The 21,396-nt window shown below is 36.3% G+C and overlaps 1 protein-coding gene and 1 long non-coding RNA gene across 3 annotated transcripts in view; both read left to right on the top strand.

Annotated features, from left to right (window-relative positions):
* The window catches only part of LOC122810818 (complement C3-like), a 1,708,896-nt gene that overhangs the window by 306,977 nt on the left and 1,380,523 nt on the right, over positions 1 to 21,396 (top strand). The window contains exons 4-5 of the mRNA XM_044082377.1: positions 9,181 to 9,251; positions 11,078 to 11,172. Of these exons, the coding sequence (XP_043938312.1) occupies positions 9,181 to 9,251; positions 11,078 to 11,172 (166 nt within the window). The remainder of the gene's footprint in view (positions 1 to 9,180; positions 9,252 to 11,077; positions 11,173 to 21,396) is intronic.
* Positions 12,168 to 15,077, top strand: LOC122812310. 2 transcript variants are annotated; one of them, XR_006366387.1, is made up of 5 exons: positions 12,168 to 12,805; positions 12,946 to 13,448; positions 13,664 to 13,734; positions 14,377 to 14,447; positions 14,878 to 15,073. It is a non-coding gene; the product is annotated as an uncharacterized LOC122812310 (long non-coding RNA). The 2 variants fall into 2 exon arrangements; XR_006366386.1 differs by having other exon boundaries at positions 12,946 to 13,734; positions 14,878 to 15,077.

The raw sequence follows: 21,396 nt of genomic DNA on the forward strand, positions 1-21,396 counted from the left end.
ATGTTTGGACATGACTACCTCTTTAATTTGCGTATCACAGTTTACATTACTATGGAAACCAACACAGTGCGAAAACTAGATGCAGGATTAACTGATATTGTTTTTAAACTAACAAACTTTTAAATATACATCTATTAATGTTCTACATGTCCTCTAGGCAGACACCAACTGCCAGAAGACAACAAGTAAATAACATGAGCTGTATGCTCATTCCAAAAGAGAAAAGGCAGGAAGAAAAATGTATATACATAAAGGGAAATTATACATAACTGTTTAGGATAACACTCGGTTCACTGTCAAAAGTGATCTACTCATATCACTTGAATCTAAGCACCTAAACCATCATGAATGCAGTCAAGGGAAGACAAACCACCTCATTTTCATAAACATAGCTTGAGACTGCATTTTGTGAAGGAAGTCACTAACTGTCAGTTTCGAATACTAAAACGCTATTTCATATTCATGGTGATTATGTGTGAAAACCAGATTCTGACAAGATGATACATTTTAAGGAGTTGTCAAACACATTTCCATAAATACATATGCCTATAAAACTAACTCCTATGATTAACTTTCATGTTCCCAACCATATATCTGAAGTCTTAAACCCATTAAAAGGTTATAATCTTGAAATAAAGTAAAACATGTAGACACATAAACTATCAATGCTAGATATTATTTTAAAGAGTTCTACTCATATGTGGGAAGTTTAATGTAATTTATGTTATATATTTCATTGAATAAGTGAGTATAGGAGTATTTACAGGTAAAATAAATTAGTAATACATACTTTTAGATGTTCATGAGCATTTTAAAGTGCAGGTTGATCTTTGAGAGAACTTAAAAGTCCAAAGCTTTTTAGACCAGTCTTTAGCTTCTTTTTTTTTACATCTGACCAATTATTTTTGTCAGATGATCTTTTGAGAGTTGAAGATGGTGACCATTCCATTCCTTCTGGGATTGTAATGATATTTTTGTTCTGGATAAAGGAAACAGCTTCTTCGGTAGTATTAAAAGTTCTCAGTTCATTTTGATGAGTAATTTTGATTTTAGTTGGGTAGACAAGTTGAGCTTTGATTTTGTTTGGTTTAATAGTTTTACTAATGGCCAAGAGTTTTTTTCTCATTTCTAAAACTCTTGTGGAGTAATCATTGTCAAACCTTATTTGGTTTCTTTTAAATGACAAAGGACTTTTCCTCCAGGCTGTTTTTAGTACAAGTTCTTTGTCTAGAAAGGATAGGAGCTTCACAATTATTGACATTGGTGAAGCATTAGGAGAAGAAGGTGTAGGTTTTCCAATAGCCCTGTGTGCTCTTTCAATTCCATAGGACAAACTTTCTTTTAAATCCAAAATTTCAGGGAGCCAGGCACTTAGAAAAGAGATGATGTCTTCTCCCTCGGACTTCTCAGGAACACCGAAAATTCTGATATTAGTTCTTCTTTCTCTATTTTCAACATCATCAACTTTATCAGCCACTTATTTTGTTGCAATATGAGTTCACAGTGATATTCATCTTCTTTTAGCCTTCCATCTATATCACACAGGGAGGTTTCTATGTCCAAGATTTTAGATTGTGGTTTCTGGAGAATTTCCTTTAAAACATCTGTTTGTTGTTGACAGTTTACCTTTAAATTTTCAAGAGTATCAGTAAATCTGTCCATCTTTAAAGATAGTTCCTGAAGAGTGGCTGATATAGACTGGATCTCTTTTTTTTTAGTGAATAATCAGAATGTGAAATTTTTGAGTTGCTCATCTCTGTTCAAGTAAGTAATCATAAAATCTGACAGGAAAATCTTTAAGAAGACCCTTCAAAGTTGAATATCTAGAAGATTATAGGTTCTAGAACAAATTATTCAACTTTTAGACGATAGATAATAGAATTTTAATTAATAATTTCCCTGTTTTCTAGTAACTGATGTGGATCTCAAAAAAAAAAAAGCTGTTACCAGTTGGCCATCTAGGCTCCGCCCCCCTGGTTTTCTGTATTCCTAAGTGGTCAAATGGTCTCCCAAGATGGAGTGATATGCCATTTTCATACTGGTTTAAGCATCAGCATTTGTCAAATGAAGATCATTCTCTAACTCAAAATAGGAGTAGGCCGGCGCCACGTCTTCTGAGTACCTCTGGAAGGTTTTCTGTCACACAACATACATTTGGGGAGGGGCTTACATAATAGTAAGGGTCACTACCTCACATATGTAAAGTTTAATCTTAACATTTCACCATTTTAAAACTCATCTTACTTACCTAATGGTCAGTCAGACAGGGATCTCTTTCTTCACCCAAACCCTGACAGGTGGATGGTCTAGCTTCTTTCCCAGACATAACAGGCACAGAGACCTTTAGATCTCACTATCCCATAAAAAAATGTTACTTAGATCAAAGTTCTGAGGAATATTCTGCAGCAATTCATAGATTCATAGGTTCACATAATAGTACTAGGCTAACAGCCTTTGTGGGCCATTTTAAGCCTAGCCAGTTACCCCACATAAGAATCAAACCATGCATTCTGTGTATGTAAGGTAAACATCTTAACCATTATACCAACCTCCCTTTTATCTCTTTCTTTGAAAGCCCACGCTGTCTTTGTGGTGCTCCACAGTTATCTTCCCCCCCACCCAACTTACGATTGAACCTTTAGGGAAATTTTTTTAATTGCCTCCTGTTTTGAAGCCCCATATTTCCTTTGTGGTTCTCCATCACACTCCATCCTTTTTCTCTGTGTAGTTGACCATAGATCAGGCTGCTCAGATTTAGTCTTCCTTCTGGAAAATCAGCATCCTTTATCTTCCCAGGCACTCCTGTGTAACATGGGCAGAAGATTTCCGTTTAGAGATATTTATCCAGAATTTGGTTTGCCCTGGACTCACTGCAGTAACTCCAGGACTTAGGGTCCTTTTTAGACAGGATGGGTGTCTCTACCTTGTGGATTACTGTATTGTAAGCAGTTCTGCCTCTTCTGTTAGTTATCATAAGGACATTAAGCCCCAAATCTTCTTTTAGTTAGCATGAGGACATTAGGCCCCAAATCTTTTGTTAGTTGGCATGAGGACATTAGGCCTCTAATCGTCTGTTGGTTAGCTGGAGGACATTAGGCCTCTAATCGTCTGTTCATTAGCATGAGGACATTAGGCCCCAAATCTTCTGCTGGGTAGCATGAGGACATTAGGCCCCAAACCTTCTGTTAGTTGGCATGAGGATATTATGCCCCAAATCTTCTGTTAGTTGGCATGAGGAGATTAGGCCCCAAATCTTCTGTTAGTTGGCATGAAGACATTAGGCCCCAAACTCTGAAATAGCTGCTTCCTGTAACCTTAAGTGTAGAATTTGATTGTGTCCATCTCCATATGCCTGCTGTATGATTGTACAAGTTATTTAACTGGACAATGCTCTTAGGTTGCTCCTGAAAAGTGGGCTTTCGTGGCTAACAGAAGCATAACAAAAAATGTTGACTTATACATTTGTGTTAACATGACAATATCCAAAGTATAACACCCAACTTGTATGACTATGTATGTAAATTTATATATGAGTTTAATTCTCTGCAATTAAATATTTTTTTTACAACTCTGTAATATCAATGTCTACAGAGTCTTACACAGGGCATTTCTTCATCTAATTTGCTTACACTCTATCCAGACTTTCACAAAGCTATCATTTCAGTCTAACACTTTTATCTACATCAGTTAGAGAAAAGTTTTACTCTGCATGAGATTCATTAAAAAAGCACTGAGTATGTGGTGTTTGCTTCAAAGAATGGTTCTTGATATGTAGCCAATTTATTATGCATTGCCTTTGCATCATTCACAATGCTGCTACATAATGATATGCTGTGTCTATGAATCCTAGGCCTTGCCACAACATGTCACAACATATCACATGCCCAGGATATAAACTGTCTCAATGTAATCATTGATTTGGCAAGTGTATATATTTCAGTATATACTACAATTCTATTGCATATACTGCAGTCATGGTACAGTCTATATTGCTAACACAATTGTTGTTATGTATTCAGTTTAGCATTTGTTTTGATATTGTAATATATACAGTCTATAATGCATGACAGTTTTCTTGCTGTTTCGTTTCCTAAATTAATCTGACCAATTTTTATATTGGACTGTGCATGTATTCAGTTTACTGGAGGGTTTCTCTACAAGTTTCCACTGATGTGTATTAAAATCCAGCAGGTTAGCCTAGGAATCAAATATAAACACATTAGTAAATAAGTACATAAATAAACCAGGGGCAAGGATCCACCAGATAACACACACACACACACACATGTATGCACTAGGACATTGAACCACAGGTACCAGTAAGACTCTGTCATAGTCCATGAGGGTGTTAATGACCTGAGAAATAACTCCTTGGGCTTTTTTTACTCATATAATTTTTATTTTCAAACAAAATTTTGTTGAAACATATACATTATAATCTAAATTCAATTTAAATAACTATATATGATATTTACATTCAGCCTGACAAAAGAAAATCAATATATTATCAAGAAAAAAAATATCAGTTCTATTTTAAGGATGTTAGGAAGAGAATGAGTCCAGTTGTAAAGTATCAATCAATAATAAAACCTTTCTTGATGGGTTATTGACTAATGGCTTTGGATAAATTCTGATTTCTTTAGTCTTGAATTCCATCAGTGCTGTTTCCTTTAACAGAGCTGAAAAGTCTTTCATTGTAGGTACAACATTGGAGTTCCACTTTCTGGTTATGCATTTTCTGGCAAAAGCTAGTATTGTCCAGATTAAACACAAGCTTGTTTTATTCAAATAGATACCTTCATTTACATTTAATAAAATTAATGCTTTAGATAGAATGAAAGAATTTGTAAAAATAGTCTGCATAAAATAATTAATACCAGACCAATAAGTTTTAATAGCAGTACAGTCATAAACAAATATGAGACCAATTAGCTTTTATGTTCTGTTGGCATCTCCAACATGTCACATTTCTAGAAGAGTTAATTTCTGCAATTTTATCATGTATTATGCAGGATCTGTGCAGGAATTTCCAATTGAATATTTTCCAGTATTGTAAATAAGACATCAGTTTGACAGAGAGTAAAATGTTTGATTTATTGTCTGGTGTTAAATTTAGAGGTTGTCCTTTAGGGATATATTGCCAATAGGTTGATTTTGGCATCATTTTATAAGTTACTAATTCACCATGTAAGAGAAATAATATTCTTCATATTATGATTATTATATACAAATTGAAATAGCCAGAATATGAATTTTGGCATATTCTTATAAGACAATTTATTGATTATTCTACATAGACCCTTAGTTTATGATAAAACACTTTGTAATAAAAGCCAGTCTTGAGGTGTCAACTCATAGTATGCTTTTATGGGTTCATTAGAGAATACCAAAATTCCACAATCCCGAGATTCTAAATCCTGAGGATCAGAATCTCAAGACTGTGGAATCTTGAACATTAAAAAAAAAGTAACACATCCAGCAAACTATTCTAAACTGTATACAGGGGTGCAAGCCCCCCCTTTGCAACCCCCACACCCCCTGCAACTTAAATGTACCAACTCCGAGATCGCACTATAGAGGGGTGAACAGCAAAGTTCAAGTTCTGCATTGCACGGCAATCCCCATTCACTACTTTCGAGAATTCTGCAATCTCAAGATTATGGTCCTCGGGATTTTGAGCTTCAGGATTGTGAAATTTCGGTATTCCATATTGAGCCCATTTTTATATATTGAATATCTAAGATCTTTTGGTCTCTTATACATTGATTCCAGTGGATAAAGTTTTTATATTCCGATTTAGTGAGTATATTTCTATGTACCCTATCACTGAAGTTCTTTATAATATTGAATGGAATTAATAGCGCAAACCAGAGCTTTACATCAATATTTACATTAACAAATGTCCTAAAAGCATTAAAAAGATAGTTAATTATTGTTAATTTAGTTGGCTTTGTGATATTGTACTGCATATTTATACACAACAGATACCATAACTTATTAGATCTTTCTGTTATCAGGAGAATTTTTGATAGGGTACTTTCATTTGTCAGTATAACAGTATGTAATTACTTCCAATTAGAAGAATGGTTAGCGTTTATCCAATCAATTACTGTTTTAAACATGAAAGCCTTTAGTTATGTTTCAATATCTAGAAACTGTAGTTCTCCTAGTTCCCATGGTCTAATACGATGAGATAAAGTGACTCTATTTCTTTTAGGAAAGCATAAAAAAATGAACAATATTGTAGTTGTTTCTTTAAGAAAATGTATTTCAGGGCTCATTGGAATGGCCTGTATTATGTATAAGATTTTAAGAAGTAGGACTATCTTTACTAACTGAAGTCTGTATTCAAAGGTCATGAATATTTCGTTCTACTTACTCGCAGATATTTTTAATGTATTAATAGTATTATTATAGTTTGCAGTTAGTGTCTCTTCCATATCTTTGCATAAAATAATTCCTAAGTATTTTAAGGTGGATACTTGTTTCCAATGCTATGATGTTTATTTACTTGTATTTCTTTCTTTTTATTCAATAGCAATAATTCTGATTTTGATTTGTTAATATGAACACCCAAAATCATATAAAAATTTTCAGTTAATAAATCTAATTCTTGCTTTATTGGAATGTGATAATTTAAGAAGTACATAATCAGCCAACAACATTATTTTGGAATTATATTGGTCATATATGTCTATACCTTTTATATTTGGATTATTTTATACTAAAACAGCAAGTATTTCTATAGCCAATGCAAATAAAACAGGTGACATGGGACATCCCTGCTTAGTGCCTTTGGTAAGATGAATAGGTTCCGAGGTGAACGGTCCTAATTTAACATAAGCCTGATTGTTTTTATCCTTTGGTAAGATAAATAGGTTCTGAGGTGAATGGTCCTAATTTAACATAAGCCTGATTGTTTTTATATATATTTCTCATAAGCATAATAAAGGAAGAAGGAAAATCATATAGAGCCATAACTTTAAATAAATAATCCCAACTTAAAGAGTCAAATGCCTTTTCTATATCTGATCCACTTATCAATGTTTCCTTTTGATATTGTCATGTGTTTGCCTGTTATATAGAAATCCAGTTTGGTCATTATTAATTATTTTGGATAAGGGAATTTTTATTTTGTTAACTAAAATGGACATAAATATCTTATAATCATTGTTTAGTAAGAAAATTGGTATGTAGGAACTACAATAATGAGATTCTTTATTTTCTTTTAAAATAGGAGTAATTAGAACATATCTCCAAGAAGGAGGGATTATTCCTTGTGACTTCAATTAGTATTTTATGGAAAAGAGTTGTTACAGATATAGGAAAGAATTTATACATTTCTATATTCTTTTTATTATCAGAGGGGTTTGTAGTATTTTTATATTTAAGTAATAATAGTTGAGACTGTAGTTCTTGCAATTCTGATTCCCATTCTTTAATTTTATTTTTAAATCAAGTGATAGTTCTACCATATATATATATATATATATATATATATATATATATATATATAAGCTTTCAGAGAATCCCAAATCATGACTATATTAATTAGTCTCTATAAAAAAAATTAAGTTCAGATGGTAACCAAGGTTTAAATTCTTTGATTTTTGTAATATAAGATGGAATTCTGGATGTGATGATTAATGATTTAAACTCAGTCTGAATCTTCACGACCAGATAATTATGATCAGATAATGAACATGGAATTATTCAGAAAGCAGAAAATTTTGAGAACAAATCTTGAGAGAGACATATTTTATCAGTTCTGGTTTGGGTGTCAAATCTATAGTCTTTATGGGAATAATGAATTAGTATCCTTTATACTGAATGTGTACAATAAATTAAATGCTTTTGTCCAATTTTTTAAAAGTTTGCAGTGGCAGACAGGCATATAGGTCTTCTACTAGTCATTTCCAACGTATTGAGTATACAATTAAAGTCTACTCCTATTAATAGATTACCTTTATACTTATTAGATATTAAGTGCAAGTGCTTTTTTGCAGTGTTTACTTCCATTCCTGGAAACCAATATTAGTTTACTAACATCCATACTCTATTATTAAATTTCAGTATTATAAGAGCTATAAGACCCTCTTTGTCTAAATATTTGTAGATCATCTCAGGATTAATGATATTCTTTTTCCATAATATTGTTACCCCTCTAGTCTTGGATTTATAGGAAGAGTGTATTAAAGTCATGTATTCATTAAGATTCCATATATAATTATCATTAAATTTAAGATGGGTTTCTTGGAGGAAAACTATTTGGGCTTTATTTAGCTTTAAATACTTTATTAGGTTTGGTCTTTTCCTTGGATTGTTTAAGCCATTAGTATTTAATGATAACAATGTTAAGTCTATATCAATTTATGTCTAAAGTTTAACTTTATTCCAATTTTCTTTCCTAATGTATCAGTCTGCTTCCTTAAGAATGTTATATTAATTCACATTGTTCTATGTAATATAAAAAACAAGCTCTTATTTTCAATAAGAGCAAATTAGGTCTTAAATTAGGCATGAGAAAACAAAGAAAATGACTTAAATCTGATTGTATTTAATAAAGTGAATATGAAATAAATTTTCTTCCAAATCAACCATGGAATGACAATCATTCCTAGTCTGACAGATAATCCTAGATCCATCAGATTATCCCTCGTAACTTAGCTAAAAACACTTCATCAATGGGTACTGATAATATCTCAGGATGCCTCCTAAATAGCTTGAAACATGACCTGTCAGGTCCACTAGAATCTTTGCTCAACCACATCCTTCAAACAGGCTTAAGCATATTCCAGACCACACAAAATAGGAGAAAACATGGTGAAACATGACCAAGTACAAAGTATTGCTTTGATTACTACCAGCTGTGAAGATTTTGTACTTGATCATATCAAAGCATCCCCACCTTGTCAGCATGTATGTACTCATAATTAGTGCACCATAATCATGCGTATCTTTTTTATCAGTGGTGGAAGTTCACATTTGATGTTGTTGTCTGCATTGACTTTTTCATTGTTACTTTCAAATATGCATATGCATTTTTGCATCACTCATGCAACAATAAATTATTAGCCAAAGTGAGAATGACTGTGTAACAAAACTCCTGAATGTACATATGGGAGAGTGGTGCTGGTAAACCAGGCTTCTCACCAGATGACTTCTGCTTTTTTTCACCAGTGCTTTATCGCCTCTTTGCTGTTGACCACCAATTCAAACCCAGCTCCGGAGCTGTTACTGTTGATATTGTGGTAAGAATTTTATGTTATGGCTTGTTTAGCATAATTCCTAGACGTGTTGCCGGGCACTTAACATTGTTTAACAAAACTAAGGAAAATCATATGATGCTGATGATATCAGTTTTATATTTTCTAAAATTATTTTCCAGTTGTAAAATACTGGAAACTATGTATATTTTGTTCTTGTTAACGAATTATATATATATATATATATATATATATATATATATATATATATATATATATATATATATATATATATATAATGCGAAGCTATAATTCTATGATTATTGAATTACCTCAGAATACAGTATATATTAAGGGTTATTTTCTGCAACAACTGACAGGTTTTCAAATTCCAGTCTTGGCAGAACACAACAGCTCAAAGTACCAGTTCAGATAAACTGCACAGGGATAAGCAGGGTTATTGATTCTTGGAAGAAAGGGAATGTCTCTAACTGGGACATCTTTTGAACTTTACATTTTCACATTCTGGTACTTGTCAAGCAATGTCCACTTCAAAGAAAATTATTTCCTACCTTTATAATTTTATCTTTTTATTGAAGGAACAAACTACTAAGTGCCTACATCAAGTTTTTCTGTAGACATCATTCACTTGGAACAAGAAAAGATAACACACATTGTTTCCAGGTGGGGCTCTTTGCACTAAGCTCAATTTCCCTTAAGAGCACACAGGGAATACACTCAGTCCAGGGTTTGGGTTTCCCTCTCTCTCTCTCCAGGCTCCGAGTAAGACTCTCAACTGGCCCAGCTATAGAGCTCAGTCCTCAGCCGAGTGTCTCAGTCCAAGTCCTACACCACCCTCTCTGTGAAACCAGTGCTCTCTGTCTCTGCTCCAAGTAGCTGAAACATGCACACACTGAGATTTGATTTTCACACACACACACCTGGGAAAGGCTGTCTCAAAATCCAACAGAGTTCAGTCTGTTCTGTTTCATTGATCAAATCACCCATTCTTACATTCCTTACATTTTCAGATATCACCTCTAAAACCTGAAATATGAAACTCCTCACCCTCTCATAAGATGTTTTGCTAAGGCACTGTATTCTAAATCCTTGCATGCACAGTAACAGTGATCCCTTATACGTTCCCACAAATGCAAATTCGTCTTTCCCACATAAAAAGCAAAACTTTTCTTACAGTGGGCAAGATAAATCAAATTTTTTGTGTTACAATCAGCTGTAAAGATGGGTGATTTGATCAATGAAACAGAATGGACTGAACTCCGTTGGATTTTGAGACTAGCACATATGGGTCATGACTTGAATGACTCTGTTTCACTAAAGCCTGTATTGAAATCTAGGGGGCTTAAGAGATGAATTCTTTGTCACCTCCAGTTTATTAATGTATATATTTTATATATGTATATATGTATATATATATATATATATATACATATTGTATTTATGCTTTACTACTTCTTTCACCTGTTTTCAATATGTGGTCCTATGTTAATGTTAATAATGTTTTCTATAAATTAGATTTGTGCATTGTCTCTTTAAGGTTAATTGCTTAATTAGATAAATATTACCTTCACTACTCTATTTAAAACTATGATAGTTTCTTTTGGAATGTGTCTGATGAAGCAATGTTAGTACTGCAAAAGTGTTTACATTAAAACATTTGAGATTTGTATTGACTATTGCCTTATTTTCAGCCATGTCTCTGCACGAGTTTAGTTCTATTTTTGCTTTTCTGTCTGTGTACTCATGAAGTTTGTTGCCGGCGGACTGCTTACTATTCACTGTGTTACTTCTAGTTTATTATGAGATTATTTCAAAGTTTCCTTATTTTAGATACGTTGTTTTTCTTCCAGAATCCTGATGACATTGTAGTGAAAAGACAAGTGATGTCTTCCAGTGAACAGTCTGGGATCATTTCAAGCTCTTTTGACGTCCCTGGAGTTGTTAAGTATGTTGCAGAACAGTGTAAACATGTAAAAGACTTGTGAACACTTGTTAATCTAAAACATCTGTTCATTTATTTATTTACATATGTATGCATGTTTATTAATAAGGATAGTGAATCAATCTACTTAGAACTATATTTCAATCACTGCTTGGTGTACATGAACCCATAATGTATTTTTATTTGCAAACCAGGGTAGAACACAAATACACGTGGACCTTTTTCAGACTTGGGCAAGGAGCAATGACTAGTTAAGTGACTTTTTAGGTCCAAATAGGCAAGTGGAGTCAGAGAATCAAACCCTAGGAGGCAACAGCTCATCCCTCAGTCCCCTGTACTAACTCCCAGGTAATGAAATAACAAAATACAAACCCTAGGAAGCAACATCTCATCCCCTCAGTCCCCTGTACTAACTCCCAGGTAATGAAATAAAAAAATACAAACCCTAGGAAGCAACCGCTCATCACCTCAGTCCCCTGTACTAACTCCCAGGTAATGAAATAAAAAAATACAAACCCTAGGAAGCAACCGCTCATCACCTCAGTCCCCTGTACTAACTCCCAGGTAATGAAATAAAAAAATACAAACCCTAGGAAGCAACCGCTCATCACCTCAGTCCCCTGTACTAACTCCCAGGTAATGAAATAAAAAAATACAAACCCTAGGAAGCAACCGCTCATCATCTCAGTCCCCTGTACTAACCCCCAGGCTAATGAAATAAAAAAATACAAACCCTAGGAAGCAAGAGCTCCACCCTCAGTCCCCTGTACTAACTCCCAGGTAATGAAATAAAAAAATACAAACCCTAGGAAGCACCAGCTCCACCCTCAGTCCCCTGTACTAACTCCCAGGTAATGAAATAACAAAATACAAACCCTAGGAAGCAACCGCTCATCCCCTCAGTCCTCTGTACTAACCCCCAGGTAATGAAATAAAAAAATACAAACCCTAGGAAGCATCTCATCCCCTCAGTCCCCTGTACTAACTCCCAGGTAATGAAAAAAAAAAATACAAACCCTAGGAAGCAACCGCTCATCACCTCAGTCCCCTGTACTAACTCCCAGGTAATGAAATAAAAAAATACAAACCCTAGGAAGCAACCGCTCATCACCTCAGTCCCCTGTACTAACTCCCAGGTAATGAAATAACAAAATACAAACCCTAGGAAGCAAGAGCTCCACCCTCAGTCCCCTGTACTAACTCCCAGGTAATGAAATAAAAAAATACAAACCCTAGGAAGCAACCGCTCATCACCTCAGTCCCCTGTACTAACTCCCAGGTAATGAAATAAAAAAATACAAACCCTAGGAAGCAACCGCTCATCACCTCAGTCCCCTGTACTAACTCCCAGGTAATGAAATAACAAAATACAAACCCTAGGAAGCAAGAGCTCCACCCTCAGTCCCCTGTACTAACTCCCAGGTAATGAAATAAAAAAATACAAACCCTAGGAAGCACCAGCTCCACCCTCAGTCCCCTGTACTAACTCCCAGGTAATGAAATAACAAAATACAAACCCTAGGAAGCACCAGCTCCACCCTCAGTCCCCTGTACTAACTCCCAGGTAATGAAATAAAAAAATACAAACCCTAGGAAGCAACCGCTCATCACCTCAGTCCCCTGTACTAACTCCCAGGTAATGAAATAAAAAATACAAACCCTAGGAAGCATCTCATCCCCTCAGTCCCCTGTACTAACTCCCAGGTAATGAAATAACAAAATACAAACCCTAGGAAGCAAGAACTCATCCCCTCAGTCCCCTGTACTAACTCCCAGGTAATGAAATAACAAAATACAAACCCTAGGAAGCAACCGCTCATCACCTCAGTCCCCTGTACTAACTCCCAGGTAATGAAATAAAAAAATACAAACCCTAGGAAGCAAGAGCTCCACCCTCAGTCCCCTGTACTAACTCCCAGGTAATGAAATAAAAAAATACAAACCCTAGGAAGCAACCGCTCATCACCTCAGTCCCCTGTACTAACTCCCAGGCTAATTAAATAAAAAAAATACAAACCCTAGGAAGCAAGAGCTTGTCCCCTCAGTCCCCTGTACTAACTCCCAGGTAATGAAATAAAAAAATACAAACCCTAGGAAGCAACCGCTCATCACCTCAGTCCCCTGTACTAACTCCCAGGTAATGAAATAAAAAAATACAAACCCTAGGAAGCACCAGCTCCACCCTCAGTCCCCTGTACTAACTCCCAGGTAATGAAATAACAAAATACAAACCCTAGGAAGCACCAGCTCCACCCTCAGTCCCCTGTACTAACTCCCAGGTAATGAAATAACAAAATACAAACCCTAGGAAGCACCAGCTCCACCCTCAGTCCCATGTACTAACTCCCAGGTAATGAAATAAAAAAATACAAACCCTAGGAAGCAACCGCTCATCACCTCAGTCCCCTGTACTAACTCCCAGGTAATGAAATAACAAAATACAAACCCTAGGAAGCAACCGCTCATCACCTCAGTCCCCTGTACTAACTCCCAGGTAATGAAATAACAAAATACAAACCCTAGGAAGCACCAGCTCCACCCTCAGTCCCCTGTACTAACTCCCAGGTAATGAAATAAAAAATACAAACCCTAGGAAGCATCTCATCCCCTCAGTCCCCTGTACTAACTCCCAGGTAATGAAATAACAAAATACAAACCCTAGGAAGCAAGAACTCATCCCCTCAGTCCCCTGTACTAACTCCCATGTAATGAAATAACAAAATACAAACCCTAGGAAGCAACCGCTCATCACCTCAGTCCCCTGTACTAACTCCCAGGTAATGAAATAAAAAAATACAAACCCTAGGCAGCAAGAGCTCCACCCTCAGTCCCCTGTACTAACTCCCAGGTAATGAAATAAAAAAATACAAACCCTAGGAAGCAACCGCTCATCACCTCAGTCCCCTGTACTAACTCCCAGGTAATGAAATAAAAAAATACAAACCCTAGGAAGCAACCGCTCATCACCTCAGTCCCCTGTACTAACTCCCAGGTAATGAAATAACAAAATACAAACCCTAGGAAGCAAGAGCTCCACCCTCAGTCCCCTGTACTAACTCCCAGGTAATGAAATAAAAAAATACAAACCCTAGGAAGCAACCGCTCATCCCCTCAGTCCCCTGTACTAACTCCCAGGTAATGAAATAACAAAATACAAACCCTAGGAAGCAACCGCTCATCACCTCAGTCCCCTGTACTAACTCCCAGGTAATGAAATAACAAAATACAAACCCTAGGAAGCACCAGCTCCACCCTCAGTCCCCTGTACTAACTCCCAGGTAATGAAATAACAAAATACAAACCCTAGGAAGCACCAGCTCCACCCTCAGTCCCCTGTACTAACTCCCAGGTAATGAAATAACAAAATACAAACCCTAGGAAGCAACCGCTCATCACCTCAGTCCCCTGTACTAACTCCCAGGTAATGAAATCAAAAAATACAAACCCTAGGAAGCAAGAGCTCCACCCTCAGTCCCCTGTACTAACTCCCAGGTAATGAAATAACAAAATACAAACCCTAGGAAGCAACCGCTCATCCCCTCAGTCCCCTGTACTAACTCCCAGGTAATGAAATCAAAAAATACAAACCCTAGGAAGCAACCGCTCATCCCCTCAGTCCCCTGTACTAACTCCCAGGTAATGAAATAAAAAAATACAAACCCTAGGAAGCAACCGCTCATCCCCTCAGTCCCCTGTACTAACTCCCAGGTAATGAAATAAAAAAATACAAACCCTAGGAAGTAACATCTCATCCCCTCAGTCCCCTGTACTAACTCCCAGGTAATGAAATAAAAAAATACAAACCCTAGGAAGCAACCGCTCATCCCTCAGTCCCCTGTACTAACTCCCAGGTAATGAAATAAAAAAATACAAACCCTAGGAAGCAACCGCTCATCCCCTCAGTCCCCTGTACTAACCCCCAGGCTAATGAAATAAAAAAATACAAACCCTAGGAAGCACCAGATCATCACCTCAGTCCCCTGTACTAACTCCCAGGTAAAGAAATAACAAAATACAAACCCTAGGAAGCACCAGCTCCACCCTCAGTCCCCTGTACTAACTCCCAGGTAATGAAATAACAAAATACAAACCGTAGGAAGCAACAGCTCCACCCTCAGTCCCCTGTACTAACTCCCAGGTAATGAAATAAAAAAAATACAAACCCTAGGAAGTAACAGCTCCATCCTCAGTCCCCTGTACTAACTCCCAGGTAATGAAATAACAAAATACAAACCCTAGGAAGCAACCGCTCATCACCTCAGTCCCCTGTACTAACTCCCAGGTAATGAAATAAAAAAATACAAACCCTAGGAAGCAACCGCTCATCCCCTCAGTCCCCTGTACTAACCCCCAGGCTAATGAAATAAAAAAATACAAACCCTAGGAAGCAACAGCTGATCACCTCAGTCCCCTGTACTAACTCCCAGGTAATGAAATAAAAAAATACAAACCCTAGGAAGCAACCGCTCATCACCTCAGTCCCCTGTACTAACTCCCAGGTAATGAAATAAAAAAATACAAACCCTAGGAAGCACCAGATCATCCCCTCAGTTCCCTGTACTAACTCCCAGGTAATGAAATAAAAAAATACAAACCCTAGGAAGCACCAGATCATCCCCTCAGTCCCCTGTACTAACTCCCAGGTAATGAAATAAAAAAATACAAACCCTAGGAAGCAACCGCTCATCCCCTCAGTCCCCTGTACTAACCCCCAGGCTAATGAAATAAAAAAAAAATGTATGCTTCAAAGATAGAAAACAATGACTGAATGTTTTTGGGAATTCAACATGCATGCAATCTGAGTTAAAACATTTTGAAAGTTTAAGCAGGCCACACACAAATATTGATTTTAAAAAACAGCTTGATTTTACGGAACATACTGCAAAAAGTTTAACTTAGCAGATACAAATTAGTATCTTTGTTCTAGACTGAAAACTTTTGAACAGTACTTTTAGCCATACAGGTGCTGAATAAAATTAAATTTGTCCAAAAGCCTCTGGTTGTGTTCCACTTCCTGGTAATAAAACACCAGGCCTTCCACTGGTATATAGTCACAGGAAAATGTCTCTTCTCTATAGCCGTAGCCTTGAGCCTCTAGTTGTAAAGTTACTCACCGAGACTCCTGTGGATCTTCTTGAGTTATTTTAAAGGTTATCCAGACACTGTTTTTAATCAAAAAGGTTTTTATCCAAAATGTTTTTAGCTTCACCTTACCTAATTGTCATTGATTCTTTAAAGTGTGTTGGTCACTTTCTGATGCAAGTCTTAGTAACAGACTCTTAAGCTGGATATGACCTCTTTACCACATTTCAATGCAAACTGTACAATTTTGATGCTACTATGGGTCTGGATAACAATATGCAAGGCCAAGATCACTGCTTCAATATATACAGATATGGGCTGCTTACTGTTCAGCCTGAAAGAGGACTGTTCAAAACCACCACAAAACTATTCAATATCAGTCTCCAAACAAACTTTGTGCTGGACAAATAGTGGACAGCTACTGTCACCCCCCCCCCTTGCAAAAGGTCGGGGCATCAATGGACCCCAGAGTTTATTGACCCATAAGTCTGACCAGCCTTATCTGTAAGGCTATGGAAAGGATCATTATGGAATTAACAAATAAGGACAGAGGTAAGCTACAAACTCTTAACCCAAGCAAGTTTAGACTTGTCAAGGGTAGATCCACCCACCTAACTTGGTTGACTTCTTTAAGGAGGTTAATGAAGCAATGGATGAGGGCAAATCAGTACACAATGTATAACTAGACCTCACAAAGGCATTCCACACCATCCTGCACTCAAGTATCACAGATAAACTATCCCAGACAAATGTTAATCCCTATGTAACTGGTTAGGTAGCTAACTGGCTCACAAGTAGAACCCAGTAAATTATGATAGGACTGCTCTGCCTTCTTCCATTAGTGGGAGAGAACTTGTTAGGTCATGTTTTATAAACTGAGTATTTAGTAATAGTATATAGCATATAGTTGATAATAACAGTATATAGTATACAATAATAGTATATAGTATATAGTTGATAATAACAGTATATAGTATACAATAATAGTATATAGTTGATAATAACAGTATATAGTATACAATAATAGTATATAGTATATTGTAATATAGAGAAGGAGGGGCTTTACATATGGAGACAGGAGCTGTTTCAGCTGGTGGGGATTAAGGACATTCACATACAGCTGAGTTTAAGATGAAAAATCAACAGAGTCTTTGAGTAGTCAAAGTTACTGCTCCATGATTGGAAGGTCATTACAAGTTCTGGGGCTGACAAGTACAACTAAACAATTACTGGTTTATTGTCAGCTTGCTGTTGTTTCCAGTTCGTTTGTTCAATATGAATCTAACTTGAGTGAGCAATTTATGGCCGTTATGGTAAGTTTATGCACCATAATGACTAAGGTCTTTCACTATGAATAAAAAGGTAGGTAAAAAGAAACAAATTTGCCCTCTTTTTGACGGAAGACTGTTTTGTTTTATTGACACCATCACAATGATGTTATTGCTTTGAAGCAGTAACATGACTGTTTTATTTCACTGAGGCCATCACAATGATATTATTACTTTGAAACAGTAACATGAACCCATAGATTTTGCATACAAGTACCTGTTAATCGTGAAACTTTTTTATAATAATACTATGAGAAGACATATTCACCTGCAGTATCAGAATCCGTTTGCAAATAGGATATTGTGAATCAGATGTTAGGGGTAAAGAAACATTCTAATAGCAGTGCAATATTCTTAATTATTTGTTTACTTTCTGTTCACTGACTTAGTTTTAGTAGGCACAGCCTATTTTCACAGAAGTCCCAAGACAGGATTCAAACTTAGAGAACTATGGATATGACAGTGGGAAATTCCTCTACTCCTTTTCCAATAAGTGCCATGCAATTGTTTACACCCAGCTAAGTTACTACCAGCTTATGCAGACAAGACCTTGGTTTAATCAAGTCAAATTTCAATAAATATGTAAATAAATAAATAAAACAATGTCTTATTCAAAAAGATGGCACACCCAGAAGTATAGCCCCCTCCCATTAGATGCACACTAGGGACTACTACAAGCGCCAACTTCTCAGGTACCCCAAAAGCACTGTCTCGAGTGCATAGACTTAAGTGCATTGTAGCTAGCAAACTATGTGTGCTGCTCACACTCAAACATGAATATAAGTTTGGGTTAAATGCAGGGTCCATATAAGTCTATCTATCTATCTATCTATCTATCTATCTATCTATCTATCTATCTATCTATCTATCTATCTATCTATCTATCTATCTATCCATCCATCCATCTATCCATCTATCCATCCATCTATCTATCTATCTATCTATCTATCTATCTATCTATCTATCTATCTATCTATCTATCTATCTGTCTATCTATCTAAATGGGTACCCTTCATATGAATGAACTTTCAAAAGTTCGACATTCATATGGCCAAGACCATATGATCGAATTTTTGAAAGCTTGAACATGTAAAGAAGAGATCCCTATACAGCGCAGAACTGGGAGATTTCCCTTTTCTGCACTCAAGTGCGATCTCGGAGTAGGAATATTTAAGTAGCAGGGGGTGTGTGGGGCACAGCCCCCCATGTGGGGGGTGCAGGGGCACTTGGCCCACTGCTAAATGCAGTTAGTTAAGTCTTTTTCTGTGTTTTAGATTGTTTTGCAGATGTTTGACATTTCAAACTGTCGATCATATGGACTTGGCCATATGAAAGTCAGCGTTTTGAAATGTCGAACATCTGTAGTAGACCCATCTAAATATCTATCATCTATCTATCTATCTATCTATCTATCTATCTATCTATCTATCTATCTATCTATCTGTTTATCTATCTAAATATCTATCTATCTGTCTATTATCTATCACTTGGAGATATGATTATTCCCACTAGGATAATAGTCTTTTTTTAGGAATACCCAACATTGTATTTATACTGTCTGGAGAAATTTGTCCAGATCATTAGGGAAATTCCTTACCATTCTTTTAGTAAGTGGGACATACATCTCCTTCTTGTGAAATGATGGAGAAGAAAGAGCACACAATGTTGGAAGAAAGAGTATAGCAGTGAACTGAGACGGGAGATGCAAACACAAAGGAATGTATGCACTCAGTAGACAACAATGAGAATTTACAGACTCTGGCTTTGAAGCTTTCAGATAGTGGACTTTATATATAAATTCTAAAGGAGATGATAGCAGAAAAGGAGCCAAGAGTGAAAAGAGCTCTTCTGTGGACAGAGGCAGTGGAAATTTGTAAAAAGAATGAAACTGTATTTCATATAGTCAATCGGCAGCAGAGAACAGCAGAAGATAACAGAAGCCTGGAGGAAGCTGCAGGAGAGAAACATGCTAACTTCACTAGAGACATCCAGGAAGTGAAGAAACAGAGGTATGCAGTTGTACTGAAAACAGAGACAAGTACTTGGAAAGAATGATTGTTGAACTACAATACTCAGGATTTCTTCAAAGGACAAGATAACTAGCAGGTATGGTGTATGAGACAGGGTGTAAGAACCACTGAGTTTTACAGCGAATTATGAGTGTCCCCTTATATATCAGGGTAATGAAAATGATCGGCACTTAAATTCTGAAACATTTAATTGCTAGACAGATTATTATTTGAACTTGTATGGGTCTGCCCCTGGCAGAGACACTGAAAAGAAAACGAGTATTTCTGCAATTTGGAACAGTCACTATTTTCAAACAGGTCATTGTTACATATCTTTCTGATTTATGAAAAGGCATTCATACTGAGAAAAATGTTGTGATGAATGGAAGCTATTGATTAGGGCTTGGGAGATGTGGGTAATTATGATGGAAACTGACAGGAAAAGGTTGTAGAATCTACCATGTACTGTGAACATAGATGGGATAAGGGGAAATGCTCATTACTATTCTTAGCTAAACATGTTTTTTATTTCGCGTGATAAAAACATTTATTTAAATGCTGTAATAAAGGAAGAAGCGATTAAACTGAGGAATGGGGTTGTGCTGCAAAAACATGTCAATTAAAGTGCACTGGTTATGGTAAAGAAGGGCACTGCTGGATGGGCTGCGTGGAAGAAGGGCAAAATTACGATAGAGAGATACAGTTTGAAAATAATTTAACAGAGAATGTAGTTCAAAATGAGGCTATGTAATAGGAAATAAGTAAGGAAGAGCAAATGTGAGAAAAGGAGGCCTGAGGATGATGAAAATAAAAGTAGAGTGAGCAGTTTAGGAAGGGTATGCAAAAATATGCAAAATGAATTGTAGAGGAAAACTGGCTTTGGTCACTGCAAAATGAAAATAAAGACTCAGAAACTAATGAAGGTCAAATTTCAATAGCTGGCTATGTCAGGCATGTCAAAAGGAAAACGAAAACAACAGGCCAACAGGTTTCAAGAAAGGAAAACGAAAACAACAGGCCAACAGGATTCAAGAAAGGAAAACGAAAACAACAGGCCAACAGGATTCAAGAAAGGAAAACAAAAACAACAGGCCAACAGGATTCAAGAAAGGAAAACGAAAACAACAGGCCAACAGGATTCAAGAAAGGAAAACGAAAACAACAGGCCAACAGGATTCAAGAAAGGAAAACGAAAACAACAGGCCAACAGGATTCAAGAAAGGAAAACGAAAACAACAGGCCAACAGGATTCAAGAAAGGAAAACGAAAATAACAGGCCAACAGGATTCAAGAAAGGAAAATGAAAACAACAGGCCAACAGGATTCAAGAAAGGAAAACGAAAACAACAGGCCAACAGGATTCAAGAAAGGAAAATGAAAACAACAGGCCAACAGGATTCAAGAAAGGAAAATGAAAACAACAGGCCAACAGGATTCAAGAAAGGAAAAGGAAAACAACAGGCCAACAGGATTCAAGAAAGGAAAATGAAAACAACAGGCCAACAGGATTCAAGAAAGGAAAATGAAAACAACAGGCCAACAGGATTCAAGAAAGGAAAATGAAAACAACAGGCCAACAGGATTCAAGAAAGGAAAATGAAAACAACAGGCCAACAGGATTCAAGAAAGGAAAACGAAAACAACAGGCCAACAGGATTCAAGAAAGGAAAATGAAAACAACAGGCCAACAGGATTCAAGAAAGGAAAGGGATCATTTGTCAGTAACATCCTTAAATGCCAGTTGCATTGTGAATGAAGGGAGAAGACTGACTGATAAAATGCTGTAAAAATGTTTACAAAGATATATG

The sequence above is a fragment of the Protopterus annectens genome, chromosome 9.part0 (genome assembly GCF_019279795.1).
Source record: "Protopterus annectens isolate FY-2018-M chromosome 9.part0, PAN1.0, whole genome shotgun sequence".
Classification (NCBI taxonomy): Eukaryota; Metazoa; Chordata; order Ceratodontiformes; family Protopteridae; genus Protopterus; species Protopterus annectens.